Source organism: Alexandromys fortis, unplaced genomic scaffold (genome assembly GCF_014885135.2).
Source record: "Alexandromys fortis isolate MF-2015 unplaced genomic scaffold, M_Fortis_MF-2015_v1.1 scaffold_13, whole genome shotgun sequence".
NCBI classification, from domain to species: domain Eukaryota; kingdom Metazoa; phylum Chordata; class Mammalia; order Rodentia; family Cricetidae; genus Alexandromys; species Alexandromys fortis.
In genome coordinates this window covers 15,462,427-15,482,870 of record NW_026067908.1, presented here as the reverse complement: position 1 = coordinate 15,482,870, position 20,444 = coordinate 15,462,427, and the positions used below count along the sequence as shown (strand labels likewise).

General features: G+C 40.1%; 1 protein-coding gene across 3 annotated transcripts in view; it reads right to left on the bottom strand.

The window, feature by feature from the left end:
• LOC126498043 (cytochrome P450 2J4-like) overlaps nucleotides 1–20,444 on the bottom strand; it is a 158,144-nt gene that overhangs the window by 107,462 nt on the left and 30,238 nt on the right. Inside the window, exons 1-9 of one of the 3 annotated variants that reach the window (XM_050136384.1) lie at nucleotides 18,058–18,436; nucleotides 13,502–13,664; nucleotides 10,274–10,423; nucleotides 9,731–9,891; nucleotides 7,136–7,312; nucleotides 5,851–5,992; nucleotides 5,223–5,410; nucleotides 4,994–5,132; nucleotides 2,278–2,762 (exon numbers count right to left, since the gene is read on the bottom strand). In XM_050136384.1, the coding sequence (XP_049992341.1) occupies nucleotides 2,584–2,762; nucleotides 4,994–5,132; nucleotides 5,223–5,410; nucleotides 5,851–5,992; nucleotides 7,136–7,312; nucleotides 9,731–9,891; nucleotides 10,274–10,423; nucleotides 13,502–13,664; nucleotides 18,058–18,267 (1,509 nt within the window). In that variant the 5' untranslated portion in view covers nucleotides 18,268–18,436 and the 3' untranslated portion in view covers nucleotides 2,278–2,583. Of the gene's footprint in view, nucleotides 1–2,277; nucleotides 2,763–4,993; nucleotides 5,133–5,222; nucleotides 5,411–5,850; nucleotides 5,993–7,135; nucleotides 7,313–9,730; nucleotides 9,892–10,273; nucleotides 10,424–13,501; nucleotides 13,665–18,057 lie in introns of those variants that run through there. The other 2 variants (XM_050136390.1, XM_050136386.1) reach the window with 2 other exon arrangements.

Here is a 20,444-nt window from a genome sequence, read left to right as displayed (position 1 = left end):
TTATTTAGTGCAATAGTGGGATCAGCAGGCTTGGGATTTGACAAGCGGCTATTTTTGTCCTGATAAGTTGCTTCCTTTCCCACAAAGTCCTGCATTATTTTAGCTGTTCAGTGTAGCAATCCAATTCTATGTCTCTTGTAGGACATATTAAGAGAAGATCCACTTTCTGAGATGCATTTGAATAAATGACCTCCTTTCCTGCCATATGGCTTGTACCCGACGTGTCAGGAAGAAGTAAAGATGGGAGGGAATGTTAGAGCATCATGAAAAGGGGAAGTACTGGCGCATCTGGAATCAGTGAGGAATGACGGTTGTAAGGGGCAACTACAAACTCTTTGTATAATTCTTGAATGGGAGGGAGACAAAGTTTATATAATTTTCTATGAACATTAAAAAAGGTACTGATAGGGCATCTCTTGGGTATATTCCCAAGAGTGGTATTGCTGGGTCCAGGAGCAGATGCCTTATCATACAACAAAAGTATATGCTCAAGTATGTTCATAGCAGCATTGTTTGTAATAGCCAGAACCTGGAAACAACCTAGATGCCCTTCAACGGAAGAATGGATGAAGGAAATATGGAATATATACATATTAGAGTACTACTCAACAGTAAAAAAAATGACTTCTTGAATTTTGCATGCAAATGGACAGAAATAGAAAACACTATCCTGAGTGAGGTAAGCCAGACCCAAAAAGAGGAACATGGGATGTATTCACTCATATTTGGTTTCTAGCCATAAATAAAGGACATTGAGCCTATAATTCGTGATTCTAGAGAAACTAAATAAGATGGTGAACCCAAAGAAAGACATATAGTCATCCTCCTGGAGATTAACTTTCATCGGGCGATGAAAGCAGACAGAGACAGAGACCCAAATTGGAACACCAGACTGAAATCCCAAGGTCCAAATAAGGAGCAGAAGGAGAGAGAGCATGAGCAAGGAACTCAGGACCGCGAGGGGTGCACCCACATACTGATACATTGGGGATGATCTATCGGGAACTCAACAAGGCCAGCTGGACTGGATCTGAAAAAGCATGGGATAAAACCGGACTCTCTGAACATAGCAGACAATGAAGACTGCTGAGAAGTCAAGATCAATGACACGGGGTTTTGATCCTACTGCACGTACTGGCTTTGTAGGAGCCTAGGCAGTTTGGATGCTCACCTTACTAGACCTGGAAGGAGGTGGGAGGTCCTTGGACTTCCTACAAGGCAGGAAACCTGGACTGCTCTTTGGGCTGATGAGGGAGGGGGACTTGATTGGGGGAGGGGGAGGGATATGGGAGGCGGTGGTGGGGAGGAGGCAGAAATCTTTAATAAATAAATAAAAAAATACTTGCATAGGCAAAAAAAAAAGGTACTGATGTATGGGTAGACATTTCCATAAGGAGTCATGGTCAACTACTCCCGACATTTGTGGCTCATGTGGTAACATGGTACTTGGTCCTGTTAATAAAATTCCTTCTGCATTGAGACCATCCTGTGCTGTGTCTTACTCAATGTTCCTCCATAGAGAGCAGAACAGAGGTTTTTTTTAATGTGTGCCTTTCTCTGATACTCTTCATTTTATAAGTAAGTTTCAGCTTTATTTTCAGTAAAAAAAAAAAATTAACTGTGTGCCTGGGTGAACACATAAACAAGACCATATGTCTCTCACCACTTCATGGAGCAATATCTGATAAGTTACTTATTCCAGATTGTAGACTGAAACCACCCTAAAAATTTATTGGCATAAATTGGTATTGTGTGGGCACTTGAGTATATAAGAATCATTTTTGGGAAATGTTTTCTCTTTGTGCACAGAAGCAGGTCTTTTGCCCAAGTAAAATTTGGTCTCATGGGCCGGGCAGTGGTGGCGCACGCCTTTAATCCCAGCACTCGGGAGGCAGAGGCAGGCGGATCTCTGTGAATTCGAGACCAGCCTGGTCTACAAGAGCTAGTTCCAGGACAGGCTCCAAAGCTACAGAGAAACCCTGTCTTGAAAAACCAAAAACCAAAAAAAAAAAAAAAAATTGGTCTCATCTTGGGCACAAACACCTTAAATTTTTAGGACAGCCCTATGCTCTGTTTAGTTTTGGAGAGACCACTGAGAGCTAAGAAAATGACCTCTTACCACACCCTTCCAGAACTAGGTGTCTATTAGTTCTGTTCTCAGCAAGCCTCCACAGGCTATGAGATGGAGAAAGGATTTTTGTACCACTTTCAAATGAAACAATTTAACATCTAGAAGCAAGTACACATTTATGAAGGAGGCAGGAAGCAAACTGAAGGTACAATTTATGATATGATTTTAATGTTTTCCATGCTGTCTCTAACCCACCTTTCATATTTACAAGCACTTTCTTTACAGAAGGAACGATCATTCTCTTTGCAACTCTTAGATGAAAAGATTTATAAGTGATGATGTATCCACTGCCAATTTAGAGGACACAGCAGACCAGGACATGGATCCAATAACCGTAGCCTAATCTTCCTATTTCCCTGGTCACCTTCCTTCTCTCCGTTCACATAGGAGCATCCCCAGTAGCTCAGAGGATTGCTCAGTTACTCTTCTTCTTTCTCTTTCTGTCTCTGACTTCACAGTCTAGGGACAGCGCAGAGACGGTGGCTGACTGGGGAAACAGTGATGCCAAATCTAGACTTCAGGCTCAGCTTCTCATTGACTGGCGGCTTGAAAGTAAATTTTTGCATGAGAGCAGTGAAGAAAATAAAGAGCTCAGACCTGGCCAGTTGTTCTCCGAGGCAAGCTCGCTTTCCTGCAGGAAATGAAACAGAAGACAAGATATTTTCTTAGTTGGCATTAATCCCTTCAGGGACGAGCATTTCCATTTTCCTTCTGTAAATCTTAACCTGTCACCTGGCTTTGTGTCCAGCTGTTTATTTATGTCTCATATGTGTCTGAATGTGGAATGTTCCACTGAAATTGGAACTCCAGGATCAAAGCTCTTCAGTGGGACTACAGCAATGAGAGGTGCCACAGGCAATGATATACACGTCGCAGATGATGACAGCTAGTATTTAACAGGTTGACCTAATAACTCTCTGATGGGAAGCCCCGCTTGGAAAAGACCATGGGGTCACTGGCTGTTGATGACTGGTTGATTTTGTCTGTAGTTTTTCTCATGTGTCAGCTATGGGTATTTTCCCCACTGCTTGTGTGTTTATCTCATGAAAATATTCCATCTACTGGGCATATAGGATACTTCTCATTACTCAGACCTACATAGGAGTGTAATAGTGTCCTCAGTCTCAACAACAGCTAATTTTAAACTACAGGACATATTGAAAACAATATGTTTGCCCCTGGGTAACAATAGCTGGTAGCCCCCAGAGATGAATATGCAAGGCTAATTTCCCAGGTGTATAGTGCTGTTTCAAGATCAGGCATGAAACAACTTTAGTAGACAGAACTTTCTCAGCAAAGGACTTTTCTATGTATTTGCCATGTCAAGGTTAAGCCAACTAACTGGTTATTGTTTAAGGCCTGAATTTCAATGTCCCTTTCTGTCTGGGAACCCTAACCACTCAGAGCTGACTTTACTCACCAGGCACAGTCAGCATGACCTCCATAGCCTGAGAGAAACTGTGTGATCATATGGTTCTGTTTTTTTTTTTTTTGTTTGTTTGTTTGTTTACTCAGGAAGTGCTGTGTCACCCTGAAAGTGTGACTCATGTTTGTCCAGAGGGTTTGCTGTAAGGGGAGTGGGAGAGAAATATGAGAGATACATCTGAATGTGTGAGAGTTAACTTAGAAGAGTAGAATAAGTGAAATATTCAAATCTTTATTTCTTTTTATAAACAGGAAGACTGGGCGGAGTCTCTGTATCTTATCAGCTTTCCTATTAAAGTGAGGTGTGAATAGTGAGCAAATGAACAGACAGTCCCAGATGGAGAGACAAAGAGGTCAGAACAAACCCAGGGCAGCCCAGCCCCAAGAAACACCGGCTCTGGATCAACACTAGCTGTGCAGGCAAATGCAGTCTCCTCCTGGGCCGAGCCTCCACATCATAAGAAGTGACACTGCCTTAGATAGTCAGGCAAACTTAATGATCATATCAAGCATCTCAGTGTGCCTTCTGTGCAGCATTTAGTCACCGTCTGCAGACAGTGTTAGGAAGCACAAGCTTTTGTGTGAGAAAACCTGGTGGACACTGTGCTCTGGGAGAAGCACATTTGTCTAGGTCTGTGTCCTTTTCTCTGCAGTGCTCACTGACTGCAGCTTGGAAGGCTGCAGTGGGACACATGCTTCAAAGGGCAGCTCTGCTTCATCTTCTGTCCCACACTTTCCTGCTCTCTGGTTGTTTGTTTTTGTTGATTAAAGCTTAGAACACCAATATGATATCAAAGAATTGTCAAATTACATATAGAAGACAATATCTAGAATACACCGGAATGTTTGGTCATTGATTCCACACCACTGCCACTGAAGTCATTAATTACTTGCCTGGCAGAAAGCACAAGGGAAAAAGTCATCACTGCATTTCCTTTCCTGCGTGTCAAGTGGTGCAGCAGACACATTTACTAAGGACATTTAAAAAATCAGGTCCAGTTTAGAAAGATAAGTCCTATTCAGGGATTGTTCATGGGACAGAAGCCTATTCACCTAAGCAAACGCCAGGTAAAGCTATCTAACAACTAAAAATACTGAAACTCAGCTCTCGTCATTGTCAGGAGCCATCCCTTAAAAATAACTTGTGGCCCACAAAATGTCTGCACAATGGCAGGAATTCAGCTTTGTTACTCTCAGCAAGAGGCACGGATTAGGTCTCTGTTGTCAGTGAGGTAGAAAACAGAACAAAGGAAGTTGAAATCTCCATCAGAAGCATCAGACACTGTAGCTGTGGGTGTATGTGGGTACTGACTGAAACCATCTGCAAAATGGAGATATATGGGAACGCCCATCTGTCCGGATTCCAGAAAGAAATTCCAGGAAAAAAAGAAGGGATAAGGTGGAGCTCCGAACTCTCTCCTGCTCATCACAACTCACCCATTGAGAAAGGCAGAAAAGATTCTCTCTTCTTAAAGGCTCCATTCTCCAAAAAGTGCTCTGGATTGAAAGTGTCTGGGGTGGCCCATTCGTTGGGGTCCATGTGCAGTGCATTCAAATTGGTATGAAGTATGGAGCCCTAGGGAAGGCAGCAAAGACTCAAATAACATATGAACTAGACACACAGAAGGTTGGTAGTTGACAAACCTCCATTCCTTAGCCTACTTACTTTTGGCAAGTGGAATCCAGCCAGCGTAGTGTCAACTGTCACTTCCCTGGGAACATTTAGAGGGATGATATTTGCCATTCTCTGTACCTCATGGACAACGGCATTGGTGTAGGGCATGGCGTCTCGGTCAGTCAGGTTGGGCTGCTTCTCCTGGCCAATCACTCTGTCAATTTCAGCCTGTACTTTTTCTTCAAAGAAACAGGAGGCTCCATTAAGTTTTAAAGTTTAATGTTTTCTTCTAAAGATAGAGAAAGATGTCTTTCAAAACATATATGCTATTATTTCATCTAGTGTCCTGATTGTGAGGAAATAAAAGTTCTTCTCCCTTAGAAAACCTGATTTAGAAAACTGTAAACTCTATATTACTTTCTTCAAGCCTATAGCATAGGTATGAGCTTCTGTATATACTGAAGAGATAATCAGGATGGCTATGGCTAAGCTGATATCAGAGTCTATTCAGACTTCTATAAATAAATACTTTTTACTGGATAGATTATCACCAGTGCACTTCGCTTTTATCTACATGCAGAGTCCCACATCGCCTCACATATGCTCCTTCTCTTTCCACTCCCCCATCCTATCTTCTGAACCCATTCTATCTTTGTTAGATGCTGTCACCACATCTCACCTTGGACTTCTGGATAGAGAGCCATGTAGAGCAGAGCCCAGCGCAGGGTCGTGGCCGTTGTCTCTGTTCCAGCAAAGAAGAGGTCTAGAGTGCTGCAGATGAGGCTTTCTTTATTGAAACTTGTAGTAGTTGTGTCGGAGTGCTAGAAAAGACAGTGTGTGTTTGTTCATTCAGAGGATCTGTGATTGTCTCATAACACTGATCCAGTGAGAATGAATTGCATTAAGTCATCCAGAGTGATGCTGTCTTTGATATTCTACAGTGGACTTTGCTGATACCAGAAAGATGAATATCAATAGGAGCTCTGCCATTCACCTTGATGAACTGAAATGTTCTGAAACTTGGCCTGATGATAATTTTGCTTTATTCTCTGGTTGCTCCCATATAATTTTGTCACACTGATCCAAAGTTCACTAATATGTTTGCTCAGTGTCTTCTTGCCTTGGTCTATTATTGGATAGTGCTCATATGGAGTCCAGGAAAAGGTAAGTGTCTCAGCCATATATGAAACTTAAACTCTACCACTTACGTAGCTGAAGTTAGTCTGTTGCAGTGGCGTTTGAGTTGGGGAGGGTAACCAGGCCTGGACCAACTCATAACAAAATAAAGCTCTGAAATTTAACTGCTACTTATATTTCACATCTATCTCCTTCAGATACGGGAGAAGGATCAAGGAAGGAAATAATAAGGAAGAATCTGGGCATTTCCAGGACCTCTAGACAAATGGTAGTCAACACTTTATTTCTAAAGACCCCAACAAACCAAGGTTACGCTACCATGCATTTATAAAATATTACTCCTGTGTTTCACTTCAAAATCTGGGTTAAGGAATGATCTACAGATGTTCATCTTTTCTTCTTTGCCACCATGGAATGTTACTCAAATCACAAACATAGATCTTCAGGATATGATCCATTTCAGGAGGAAAGGTTATCTTGAGTTATCTTTATGAAAGGGGCTTCCATGGTTAGAACAGGAGAAATGAGTTGTAAAAGGTCCAGAAAGAAAAGAGATGATATAATCTCAGTACTGAAGATGGAGCAGGAAACCATAGCAACAATCATCAATGTCCCCTAGGTGATGGGAGACACAAGACAATGACGTTTTTATTATTTCCCAAAGTTGGTTGCCTAGTTGGCAAGATTACAGGACCGATCTAGAACTATGAAAGAATAAATCTCTGGTATGCTTAAACCCTATCTTTGTGCTAGCCTGCTGCTCAATCAATTGGAAGCTATTCTACACCACCCTTTCTGTAAGAAGACCCAGGGTCTGTCTTCCTCACCTTTGTCATTTCCGTGAGGAAAGCATCAATGAAGTCTCTCGGCTCATCAGGGTTCCAGTCTCTGCGGTGATTTTCAACTATATCAGAAACATATGATTTCAGTTGTCTCCAGGTAGCCAGTGTTGTTTGGTGTGATCCAGGAAGATGTTTCATTATCCATGGGAAGATGTTATAGAACTAATTAGGGAGAAGAACATGGAGACAATATAATGCCACTTTCTGTTTCAAGATAGTGTATATTTTTGATGCTTCCCAAGATCCTGGAATATGTCAAGGGTTGGGTGTGCAAGCATTTTCTGATCAAGATGATCAGAGATCGAAAGGAAATACAAAGAAGCAAAGGAGACCAGTGTGGGCTCCAGAGGTGAAAGTCAGCCGAGTGGAGGAAACAGAAAAAGGGAGGAGAGGCAGCATAGAGATGAACACTGGGCAGAATCAGAGAAAACACAGCAAGGAAACTGAGATTTTATAAAAACAGGAAATAAAAGTGTTGCACATTTTAAAGCTGAACCAAAAGCAACACAAGACAAAACCAAAGAAAACAAATAAAAAACAAAAGCAGAAAACACCAACAGTCTCCACTGCAGGAAAGATCCAGAAGGGAGAATTGCTGATGAGAAGCTGCACTCCAAGAGAAGCAACAAAAAATGGAAATAATGACCACAGGCAGAAAGAAGAACTGTGATATAATCAAGAGACCTAGACATGCGCAGGATTTTATTTCAGAAGCTGAACAAAAAAGTAAAGGGAGGGGAAAATGAATTCAATGAAATTATAACAGAAAGTTTTCAAAGTTAGAAAAGCAAAAAGACTTTCAAATGCAAGAGTTATTTAGATCCCCAATTAAGCATGACTAAATAGGAATAACATAATAAACCATAACCATAAATCAAAGAAGCAATATTTAACATTGTAAGGGGTTTATCGCAGGAGATTGCTCAGTTCATAAAGGTGCTCAGTTCATAAATCCCAACATCCACACCGACATGTACACCTTGCAAAATGGATATTAATTAAATTTAAGATGTTAAGTTCTAATGGAAATATTTCTATTGACATTCAATGACTGACACGACCATCATGACAGCACAGAAGAAGATACTTAAGTGAGAGCTGAACACAGAGAAGGAGAAAGATGAGTCTCAATCATGAGAGCACAGGGAAGAATAAATGGTATGAGAACAGCCAGATAAAGAAGGGCCTGGAAGGAATCCATCATGTCTAGCACAGTAAACAAGCAAATCCTTGTTAGTAATTGAGGTAAACTAAAAACCAAGTAATCCAAGCAACCAGAAAAACAAAACAAAACAAACAAACCACTGACGTAATTATCATGACTACTTAACCTCTCTCCATAATACCTTAGTAAATCCAGGAAGAAAAGAGAAACTGGAAACAAGTTATTCAAAATTAGCTAGAGGAGATAAAGAAGGCCACCCAATACATTCATAAAAACAATTCATTAGTTAGAACAGTTGTAAATATGCATGCATCATAATTTGGGACTCCAAATTTCATAAAACAATTAACAATGAAATTGAAGTTCAGACAGATTCTCATGAAATAATTATGGCAATGTTACTCCACTCCCATTCCAGCATAGGCCATCCCAAGCAAAAACCAGCAGAGAAGTTTCAGAGCTGAACTCTACCATAAATTCAATGGACTTAACAGACATCTGAAGAGCATTTCATCCAAATGAAACCAAAAATATTTTCTTCTTAGCAGCACCTGGAATTTTCTCTAAAATAAAGAACCAAGTCTTAGCAAATACATAAGAATGAAATATCTTCCATATCTAAATAGACCATAGTGTAATAAAACTAAAAATCAATAGCAAGATACACTACGGAAACTACAAAAATACAAAGAAAATAAAAAATAAATTCTTGAATGATCAATGACTCATTGAAAAAACATGGAGAAAAAAGTCAGGCCCCTAGAACCAAATAAAGATGAAAGCTCAACCTAGCAGGTCATTTCTGAGACATCTAAGGCAAGTCTAAGAGAAACATTTGTATAGGAATGAGCACAAGGACAGACAACAACATGGGGCTAAAGGTTTATGTCTTAGTGAAAACACAAGAAAAGTGAGTGGATGTGGCAGCATGAACAATTAAAATATTCACAGCAGTGTTATTAATACAAACTTTAACTTAGAAACAATGGAATGTCTAACCATTGAGAAATGTTTGTTGAACAATGACAACAATTTAGCAAAGAGAAACATGTACAGAGGGGGAATAGCTGGAAAGTATGCCTGTAGTTTGCATGTGAGGTGTGAAGACACATGGGACAGATAAGGGTAAAATCAACAATAAATATCTCCATTCTTTTAAAAAGAGCAGCATTTGGGCATGTATTGATCCCACATAAATGTTGGAACTTCATTAAAATATTAGAAATATTTTTTGTACACAGTAAGTTTTCTTATTGAAAACATCCAAATCAAGAGATAAATTAGTAACAAACTCAACTCGAAGACATTATATTTTAGCATCAAATATTCCTGGTAATGAAAAGATAGAACCTATTTGTACTCAAATTAGCCCCAGTCCAATTTTCTCCCAAAATAAAAGAAACTAGAATGCTTACCCGGACCATCGTTGAGGAAGTCAAACTCGCAGCCTTATCCAGTAACCTCAGCAGCTCCTGAAACTGACTGTCATGGTACTCAAAACGCTCACCAAAGGTGATGGAGCAAATGATATTGGAAACAGCATTGTTGATCTTGAAGTGAGGGTCAAAAGGCTGTCCTGGAAGTAGATCAAGAAAAAGATGCATCTTTCAAAGATATTGGTTTGTTAATTCCACATGACAGAGAAACATACATATCAGAGAGCTATGTAAGAGGCTCTGGATTAGCTTGATATGAGGTTTAACACACCCCAAAGAATCTGTTACTATCTGGGAAGCCAGACTGGTGACCAGGCCTTAAGGCAGCAGCAAGTCTAATGACCATTTGTGTGATTAGCTGCGAACTCTGGGGCAAGGTCATGGCTACATGTTCACTGTTCAATACTTCGTGCTCAGCATAGTGCACAGTCCAGGACAAGCAAGCACTTAAATACTTAGGTGGATTCTGTTTAATGAATGAGAGGGCCACAGCCTCTCACCCCTGCCCTGTGGAATGCCTACCTTTCTCCTCTTTTATGACCTCTACAAGGTGCCAGGCCTCCTCCTGTATGCGCTGCTCTAAGCTCTTCTTTCCCAATCCAAAGTTCCTCAGAGTCATCAGAGCGAACCTTCTTTGCTCCTTCCATGTCTGGCCACTGGAGAAGATCAGTCCTGGAAAGAAGCAATACAGAGTTATAGCATTGTGATTCTGACTTAAAACTACCTGACAAATGGATGATCACAAGTGAGATAAAAAGGAGAAGGGCCAATAATGGACTTGACAGCTGTCTAGAGAGAGACAATAGCAGAAAGCAGGGAACATAATGGCTAGCATCTCCTGGTGGCTCACAATATCACTGTATTGTCTGTATTTTTAATATATTCTTTAATTTTAATATTCTTAGAAAACCCCAAAAGTAATTACTAGAAGACTCCAGATCTATTACAATGGATAGAAAAATGAGATTCAAGGGCAAAGTAAAATTTTAAGGAACAAGGTAATTAGGTAGTTAATGAGGTGATCAAATCTAATTTTCTCCAGAACCAAAGCATCTACACCTTGTTATGCATATATATATATATATATATATATGTCTTGTCATCTATGTATAGCTAAATGCCAAAAACCACTCCCGGTATAACAATCTGTACTAGTTTTGGGTCTCTAAAGCAGTGGTTCTCCACCTTACTGATGCTGCAATGATTAATACAGTTCCTCGTGTTGTCATGCACTTTTTTTTTGCTATTTCACAACTGTAGTTTGGATACTGTTATGAATCACACTGTAAGTATCTGATATTTCCCACAGTCTTAGTGACCCCTGTGAATGGGTTGTTCAACCGCCAAGAGGGTGTTGTCCCATGGTTGAGAACCACGACTCTTGAGGACTAGATGTGATAGGAATGGATCATTTACTAAATGGGTCTATTATTAAAGCAGTATTTATTAGAGTGGCGAATAAGCTAGTCTAAAAATGGCTGACTCTTAATGGAAAGTCCAATAATTCTATGATTGTTCAATCTATGAGGCTGGATGTCTCAGCTAGCTTTCTGGATACACTGGAATCTTAGAAAAAGTAGATTCTCATACCAGTGAAGGAATTTTTCATCAGCAGGATAGCTGAACTTGCCAGTGAGAAGTTGGGCAAGAAAACAAAAAGCAAAAGCTTCCTTTTTCCGTGTCCTTTTATATGGGCTGCCAGCAGAAGGTGTGGCCCAAATTTAGGGTGGGTCTTCTGATCTCAAGTGATGCAGATTTAGGGTAGATCTTCTCACCTCAAAAATTCCAAAGAAGCAAGACTCCTCATTTATTTTCCCTGTTTTGAGGATTTTAGTTGGTTCCAAATGCAGATAAGTTGACAACCAAGGTTAGCCATCAAACTTCTGGTGGAGTATCTCAGTATCCTGATTTCCTGGTGTCTAGATCGTGGAGTCATTTTTGCATCCTCTTGGCATGCCTGGACTTGTGTTTAAAAGGCTTCAATGCCATCACCCTGGTCTAATTCACAGTTTAATTTAGCAACTGGAGAGTGTAAGCTTCCACCCTTCATATCTAAAACAAGTTTCTTAATGTCTTTCCTTCTCTCTCTACCTGATATCCTAAGAACTCCACTGCTTGAAACCACTGAGAAGTCTTCCTGGCTGCTAGAATAAAAATCAGCATTTAGCAAACACTGCCTGTGCTCTTTCTGATGGAGTTCAGAAGTATCAAGAGTGCTTAATTATGTCCTTTAAATACCATGCTTGCAACACTGGATGTCTTTCCATTCCTCAAGACATCTCTCCTTTTCGTCCTTTCAAGGATATTATATCCCCTTGACTAATTATTCTTTCAGGTCATTAAATGAATATCATTCACTCAGAGAAGATTTTCCAGAATCCTCACACAATGTTAGAAATCTTTGATTAAACACCTTCTGCATTGATACTGCTTTACTATTTAATCCCTGGTATTAACTTATACTGCGTTGACTGCCTTTATATCAATGTGACATAAGCTAAAATTGTTCTACAGGGGGGAGCCTCTATTGAGAAAATGCCTACATAAGATAGGGCTGTAGGCCAGGCTGTAGGGCATTTTCTTAATGAATATTTGGTGTGCGAGGCTCCATCCCACGTGGGTGCTGCTAACCCTGGCTGGTGCTCCTGTTTTCTTTAAGAAAGCAGGCTGAATAAAGCATAAGGAGCAAGACAGAAAGCAGTACTCCTCCACGGCCTCTGTGCCAGCTCCTGCCTCCAGGTCCTTGCCACGAGTTTCTCTCCTGATTTCATTTGGGATGAACAGTTTATATGAACACATAAGCCGAATAAACCCTCTCTTCCCCAAGTGTCTTTGTTCATGGTATTTCATCACAGTAAAGTAACTCTAAGACAGATGTCTAGCACTGTGCTTCTTACAACAGACAACACAGTGAATTGACCTAGAATTATTCTAAAGAGTAATTAGAAAGGGCCTAAAATGCTGTTTTTCTGGATTAACAGATTTCAAATTCTGTGTTCAATTTATGACTTTATTTGACAATAATATAAGGTATTCATACTAACAAATTGTAATGTTGGCTAGGAGCCTAGAGATCCTCATGACTTTAATGATACAGTATAAGCAGATATAGCAAGATGAAGTAGAAATGAAAGGCTGTGGGGATGTCCCCAGCTAGGTTCTTTGGCGGCAGAGCAGAGGGTGCCTGAACTGGCCTTTCCCCACTATCACACTAATGTTTATCTCAAATATCACCGTTGAATCTTCATCTGGCTATGGATGGAAATAGAGATAGAGACCCTCATCAGAGCAACGGACTGAGCTCCCAAGGTCCAGTTGAAGAGCAGAAGGAGGGAGAAGATGAGCAAGTAAGCCTGGACTGCGAGGGGTTTGTCCACCCACTGAGACAGTGTGCCTGTTTTAATGGGATCCCACCAAATCCAGAACATGCGATGAAACAGAATGCTCTGAATGTGTCTGACAATGGGGGCTGACTGAGAAGCCATTAATAAAGGCACTGGGACTTATTTGTACTGCATGTACTGGCATTTAGGAATCCTAATCTTTGGATGCAAAGCTTCCTAGGCCTGGATGTAGGGGGGAGGGCCTTGGACTTCCCACAGGGCAGGATTCTCTGCCCTCTCTTAAGGAGGGAGGGGGAGTGAGGAAGGGGAGTGCATGAGCAGGATGGGAATGGGAGGTGGGGAGGAAGTGTAAATTTTTGAAGGAAAAAAATTACAGTGCATATCTAACAACACATGAAAATCTTACCATTTTCGTTAAAGACATGTTTTTGCATAGGAAATTTAGGGCGACTCATAAAGTTTTCTTCCAGGTGAGTAAAGGCTTCTTTGATTAAAGGCAGACTGCTTACAATCACTGAAGACATGATTCCAAAATCCAGACTGATAACATTCCCATACTTCTTCACAAGCTGAAACATATTTCAATAGTTAGAAGCAAATGTGCTCATAACTCTGTGTCCAGGGATGGCAGACATATGTGTAGCAAATGGTAATCATGATAATAGGTCTTTATTTCCCTGTAAATGATACACCTTGGTTTGTATAAATGGTTTTGATTTTGTTTCTTTGAACTGTCCTAAACTCAAATCAACTTCAGGAATGAGATTTACCAATACAGATTCATTAATATGAATCAATGAGTGGATGATGTTATAGTGTGTATCTCTGTATGAATATTTTAGTACATAGAATTCAGTAAATAAGCAAATTCTCTAACTCTGGCATTCTGCAGTCAGAACAGGCAGAAACTGTGTATGCCTTCTTGTGACTCACTGTGTGAGCATACCTTGTATTATGCACAGAGTAGGTAGCACAGAATAAGGAAAAAATATTTTTACATCATTTTATTAATTTGTTGTGTGTGTGTGTGTGTGTGTGTGTGTGTGTGTGGACATCATCTTTGGGGAGTCTGTTCTCGCCTCTTACCATGTTTGTCCCGGAGATCAAATTCAGATTACCAAGTATCAAAACAGATTACCCTGTTTTGATGTTACCTAAACCGATTTAAAATGTCCATCCCTTTACTTCACTAGACGCGTGTTAAACATTCCTTCTAGGCACAGAAGAACTGGTGACATCATTCAATCAAAGGCTAGTCCCACAGCTGCCCATCCATCTAGATTTCATATGATATCACAATTGATTAGCAGAATCCGTAGGACTCCTTGGACCATAGACTGTCCTGTGCTGTGCCTGTCATGTTTAGTGTCTCTTGAGTGAATGAGTCTGTGAGGAAATACATCTAGTTATTAAAGGTCATTTTATTCTATAGGATATATGTATTGAGTTTTTGTATTGAGTCAAATCATGTATGTTCAAGAACTGGTTTGCCATTATCCCACTGAGCAACCTGGGGAAATCAGATTCCCCCTTTCCTCGACAGTGGAAAACGGAACGCTAACAGATGATTGCTAATGTGGCTCCATGTGTGCTTGTCATGGAGGGTGAATGAAGGGGGCACAAACCCCAAAGGGAAAGCCAGGAATCAGCTTGTGGGAATTATTTACTCATAGCAACAATTAAAATAATTATATCTAACTTGTATAAATTTATTTTTATTTAATATTTATTTAAAGTCATTTGATTATACACAGATATCAAAATGTAAACCCATAGTTAATACAAACTAAAAAAATAAAAAAATTACTGGATTGGCATGATGTTTCCAGCCTCAGTGTCACCATGACCTATTGCTGTGATACCAGACATATCAGCCAAACTCATATGACTGTGTAGCAAGACAAAGAGCAAATATTTTAACCCTGAGAAGATAAAATAAAAGCACGTCTTTTTATTTTTGTAACATATGATAGCATCTGCCAAAAGCAAACCTCCCACCAAAGTTTACTTTGTTTTGCCAAAGAACAAGAAAAGTGAGTCTCATCAGTCCCGAGATTTTTTTTAACTTTTTGCATCTATGTCCCGGATCCGAACAACATCAAATGGGACCATCAAGTTGTTACAGTGGTGGGGGTTCATCTATGCCATCTTGTCACTTGCCATGTGTCTCTTGGGCTGAGCCTGTGAGGTGAACTGTGACTTCTACAGATGAACTACTGTGAAGGGAATCTCCAAAGAAGCCTGGGAGAGAATTCTGCTTCCCTCCCTTCTTTTGCAGCAATAAGGACATTCTTCCCTATGGGACAATTATGGGTAGATCACTGGTGTTCATCCTCCTGTAGTGAGTTGCAGCTGCACTATACTGATGGGGCCCTGAAGTTGCAGCCATCTTTCTTCTTGCCAGCCCATGCTGCTGAGTTGAGTCAAGCACACACTGGGGTTATTCAGATTCTCAATGCAAACTCTGAAATTTCCATTTGAGTTGCCACTCACAAAAGTGAGGCCCTGGAGCCTCTAAAGCTACCTTGACAAGTAGAGCATGGCCCTAGTGTGTGCATCAGTTTACAGCACACGACACACAATGTCCAGTCTGACATTGCTTAGTTCATTCACTAAGACTCAAGAGAACGTCAGCTTTGTTTAGATGGCACAGTTGTTGGAATGAGGTGAAAAATAAATATTTCAAAGTGGCTATTATAAAATTATTCCAAATAGTGGGACATCTTAACAGAGAAAAGAAAGATAAGCAGAATAGGCATCGATTTGTGGACAAAAAACTGCCATGGGCTCTGTGGAGATCTGCACAGCAGAGCTTGGCAGAGAAGCAGTGCAGAGGGGAGAGGCAGCTATCCAATGCACAGCACAGAGAAAGCCGATGGCAAACAGCAAGACCCAGCACCATAGATGTCATGGCTGTACACCCATGTCCTGAAAACAGGAATGTGTAGATGAGAATGGTGGAAACTTCCTAGTCTGGCAAAATGCATGCCTGCCATGTAGATTCCAACAGCATCAAGCACAAAATAATACAAAACAACCAAAATCAATATGGAAACTGAATCTTGAAAGCAGTGAGACAAAACAACAACATCAACAAGCAAACAACAAACAAAACAAAACAAAACAAAAAATCTTTAACACTTATAGAGAAACCACAAAGGCTAGTAAGGAGTAGAACATCTAAAAATGTGAGTACCTCTGATTATCAACCTAGTTGTCTACAATCACGGGAAAGACAGTGTGGGAAGGAGGGGAAAAGCATTCTGAGGAGGGGAACAGCTAAGAGGTTTCCTTCTGCTACAGTCTCCTCTGAGGGTTGGAAGAAGAATGTGCTTGAGGTCAGAAAGGAAATGATGAACTTGAAAGGTCAGAGAAAAGACAGCTATGGGAGGACGAGTAAGGGGCAAAGACAACAGACTCCTGTGCCTTTGAGTCCCAGCTGCACTGACACCGAAGAGCAGGGCAGTGTGGGATGTGGGTCTCAGTGAGTGGGGACAGCACCTGGGGCAGTGCATCATACAGGGGAGAGGGCTCCCCCATGTTTGTAGTCGCTGCACTTCACATGGAAAATGCTGTTAGCAAACTCTCATGAGTTGTGTATGTGTATTGAATAACGCAGAGCAGATGCTGGGAGGACAATATTAGAGATGTAAAGAGAGAAGATGAATAAAAAGGCATCCACTCGGAGAGTGCCCAAGAAACCCGTGTGGCAGGATAGGAAACCAAAAATGAAAGAATGAAAGCAGAGCAAATAGAGAAACCACAAAACAATAAAATATTGAGTTTAAATGCTTACATGTAAATTTTAAAGAGACATGTTCTATCTCTTCTAATTAATGATGAAACTTGGATAACAAATAAATTTCCCAAGTATATGCAGTCCAGATGAATTTAATTTTAGTATTATGTGTAGATAAAAATAAAAGAACTGAAAAGCAAATGCCCTTTACATACTGACCAAAGGGGAGGTTGCAGCATGTAAGAGATTAGAGAAAATTCAGGAAAATCAAATTTACTCTGGATAAGCAGGGACATTACAAAACCACATGGTTAAGTCATCAAATGGCACCTGCCAATCTTAAATGTCACTGTTTTCACAGAACAAACTTCCCAATTTAATTGGGGAGAGCTTCCAGAATTGCGTGGAGAGTGGAAAAACTCTCCCAGGGGACTTGGACACCTGCTTGTGGCTTTCTTAGTAACTGATAACATCTGTAAGTGTGATCAGTCAGGAAGGATGTCTAAAAACTAAGGCTCAGTAAGAGAGAGCTAACACCTAAACCAAACTCCAGTCAAGAGGAGTAGAATACGTCCCTCCACCCCCTTCACCTCATTTTTTTTTCTTGAGAAGCACTTTAATCAACTAAGCTGAGACCTGGACTTTACACTCAATTCTTAAAGCAGCAGGACATATCTGTCTCTATTATCATTTAGTATTAAATACAGACCTGGACTATTTAATGAATTCAAATCACACAGTGTTTTGTTTTCTCTAACCTAAATGGAACCATCACCTAGGAAGTATGTCATAGAAGGATAATAAATTCTCCAAATATCTTCTCTCTCTCTCTCTCTCTCTCTCTCTCTCTCTCTCTCTCTCTCTCTCTCTCTCTCGTCTGTCTCCCCCCCCTTCTGTCTGTCTGTCCCTTTGTCCCTCAGTCCTTCCCTCCCTACCTCACTCTAAGACAGGGCTTCTCTGTGTAGGCAGGTCTGTGCTCGAACTGGCACTGTATACCAGGCTGGCCTCAAACTCACAGAGATCCGCCACAACTGCCCTGCTTAGCTGCATATTTCTTAAAAGTGCATGTTTAGAATCTAACTATGTGTCCTGGGCTTAGGCACTAGGAACAGGAACCTTGGAACCCTGCCTGCCTGCCCCTGCTCTCCTAGTTCCAGGAAGTGCCAGATCCATTAGTTCAGGATTAGGTCAGCTCAGAGCCCCACAATCTTGTAACATCCTACCTGCTGGATCCCCAGGTGCGGCTTTTCCATGTCCAACTGCAGTATGTTGCCTATGAAGGGCAGGCGTTGCGGACCTGGCGGGTAGTTCTTGGGGCGCCGGCTCTTGAAGTAGTCAGCCAGGAACAGAAAGGTGACAACAGCCAGCAAGAGAGTCCGGAGATGGAGCGCTGCCCAGATGGCGGCCAACAGGGAGCCCGCGGCAGCGAACATGGTTGGTATCTAAGTGGAATTCAGAGGAATCAGGGTCTGAGCTGAGGCTCAGGGCTCCTAATCTTATAGCGCTCTCAAATAATCTACTCCAGTCCACTTCCGATCACACCCCTCCACATTCCTTGGAGGCCCTAAAACCAGAGAGCACAGACACCCCGCCTTTATAGGTCCAACCCTCTCTCTGTAATCAGAGTGCTTAGCCACTCCTTCTAGTTGGAGCAGGACCTACCCCTAATTGTTAGAGCTCTCAGCCCTGCCCTGTTGCAGGCTTAACTAGATAGACCTTTGGAGTTGTGGCTTTTCCCTTCAAATGAAAGTTACACTAAGCACAGAAAAGAATTTGTATTTAATTTGGTAATTATAACTTGCACTTTCTTGTAAACTACTTTGGTACTATGTCCAGGATATAAAAACCCAAGTAGCTGTAGACAGTCCATAGATGCACATAGCTGTAACTGAAGGTGGATTCTTCGTTGTAAAATATGATTTTTGTAGCTTTGATTTAGATCTGTAACCGGCTAGTTCTATAGTTACACCATTTGGTTTTATTTTCGTAGCTCTAAGCAACTGCTAATTGCAAATTGATCCTCTTAAAAGTACGAGCCAATATTAAGCAGAAATCTTTATTTTTAAAGACACAGAACTTTGCCTGAGCAGTGATGAGGCTTTAGGCAGGTTGAGCAGTCGTTGACAGCCTGGTTTTAAAATAATGTTTTTCCTACAGTTTAAATTGGAAGAGATAAGAACTTTGAAATATTTAGATTTAGAATGTGACTGAGTGTTGTGATTCTATCACCCTCCCAAAATCCTAATCACGCAAAGGAAAATTTAAAAGTAAGATCTTTGAAACGAAATCTGTCTCTTTTACGTGTATTACAGCTCAGTAAGAGCATTTATTAGAATTTTTATGTATATGTTAAAAATACTTTTGGAGATAATTTACTTTAATAAGTATTTTTAAGATATATTGCTAAGAGGAATTTTGATTAACATAAAGTATTGTATGCCATGTAATTTTTATTTTTCCCATGACCATTAATTAATTGAAATAAATTCTAATCAATTTTTTTCATTATATTGTGTTCTAGAAGAAAATCCTTATGTGTATAAATATTAAATTTTAGTTTTGTGAAACATTAGTCATTCAATTCCAATGAATGATTTTTTATATAAACAAATAACATATTAAAAATTTAAAAACACTTAGTAGACCCCAAATACCATTTTAATAAGTTTGAAGATCTTTAGCCTACCCATATAAGGCAGCACACATTCATCAAGTCTTTTAAAAATAATTCAAACACTCACATTTATAAATATGCATTTGTGCAGTTTAATTGAGCATCATATGTATATCCATATATACCAGTATATAAGTATAAATGCCTATATCAGTACTCAATGCAAATAAATAAAATTGAAATGGTCACAGGATTTATCAGTTTTTATGTGGGACAAAAACCACGTGTGGAAGTATATATTTTAGACTAGACACAATTACATGAAATGCAGATGTGCCCACTATATTAACCAAGTAGAAAGCTCATATATTCCTATCTCTTTATAATATGTGGAAGGCTGATCAAAATGATCAAAAGTTCAAGTTTATCGTATGGACTTAAGGCAATATCCCTTTCTATTTTTAGAGCTAGTCATTTAAGAATGAAGTGTCATTACAGAAAAACTACCACCCTCAATGTTACTTTTGTTAAAATGAACAAACAAAGCACATTTACTCTTTTAATTTGTAGTCGGCTGAACTCCATTTCCCATGCCTGCTAACATAACTATGAAAGAAGAGGAACTAAACAGAAGAATACATCATAGACCAGCTGTCAGCTACATGTTTAGTTCCAATCGCATCTGTATTTTGTCCTGGTATACATAAAGATGATCTGTCCCATATTTATCTGGTATTGGGTCATCACCAATGCTTAGGTGACTGCTTTTCTGTCAAGACATCTGAGTGTTCCCATAGATCAGAAATGATTCCATCCACTAATATTCTGAGGAACATATGCTAAGTTCCCCACCATGATAAGATCCTAATCTTCACATAGTACAAAGTCTAAAGACAGCCAAAGTTTTAGCCTCTAAGTAATCAAAATGCATTGAGTCTGATTTCTCCTATGTTGACCTTAAACTTTTTGAGTCAGCCCCTTCTCAGAAAATTTTGG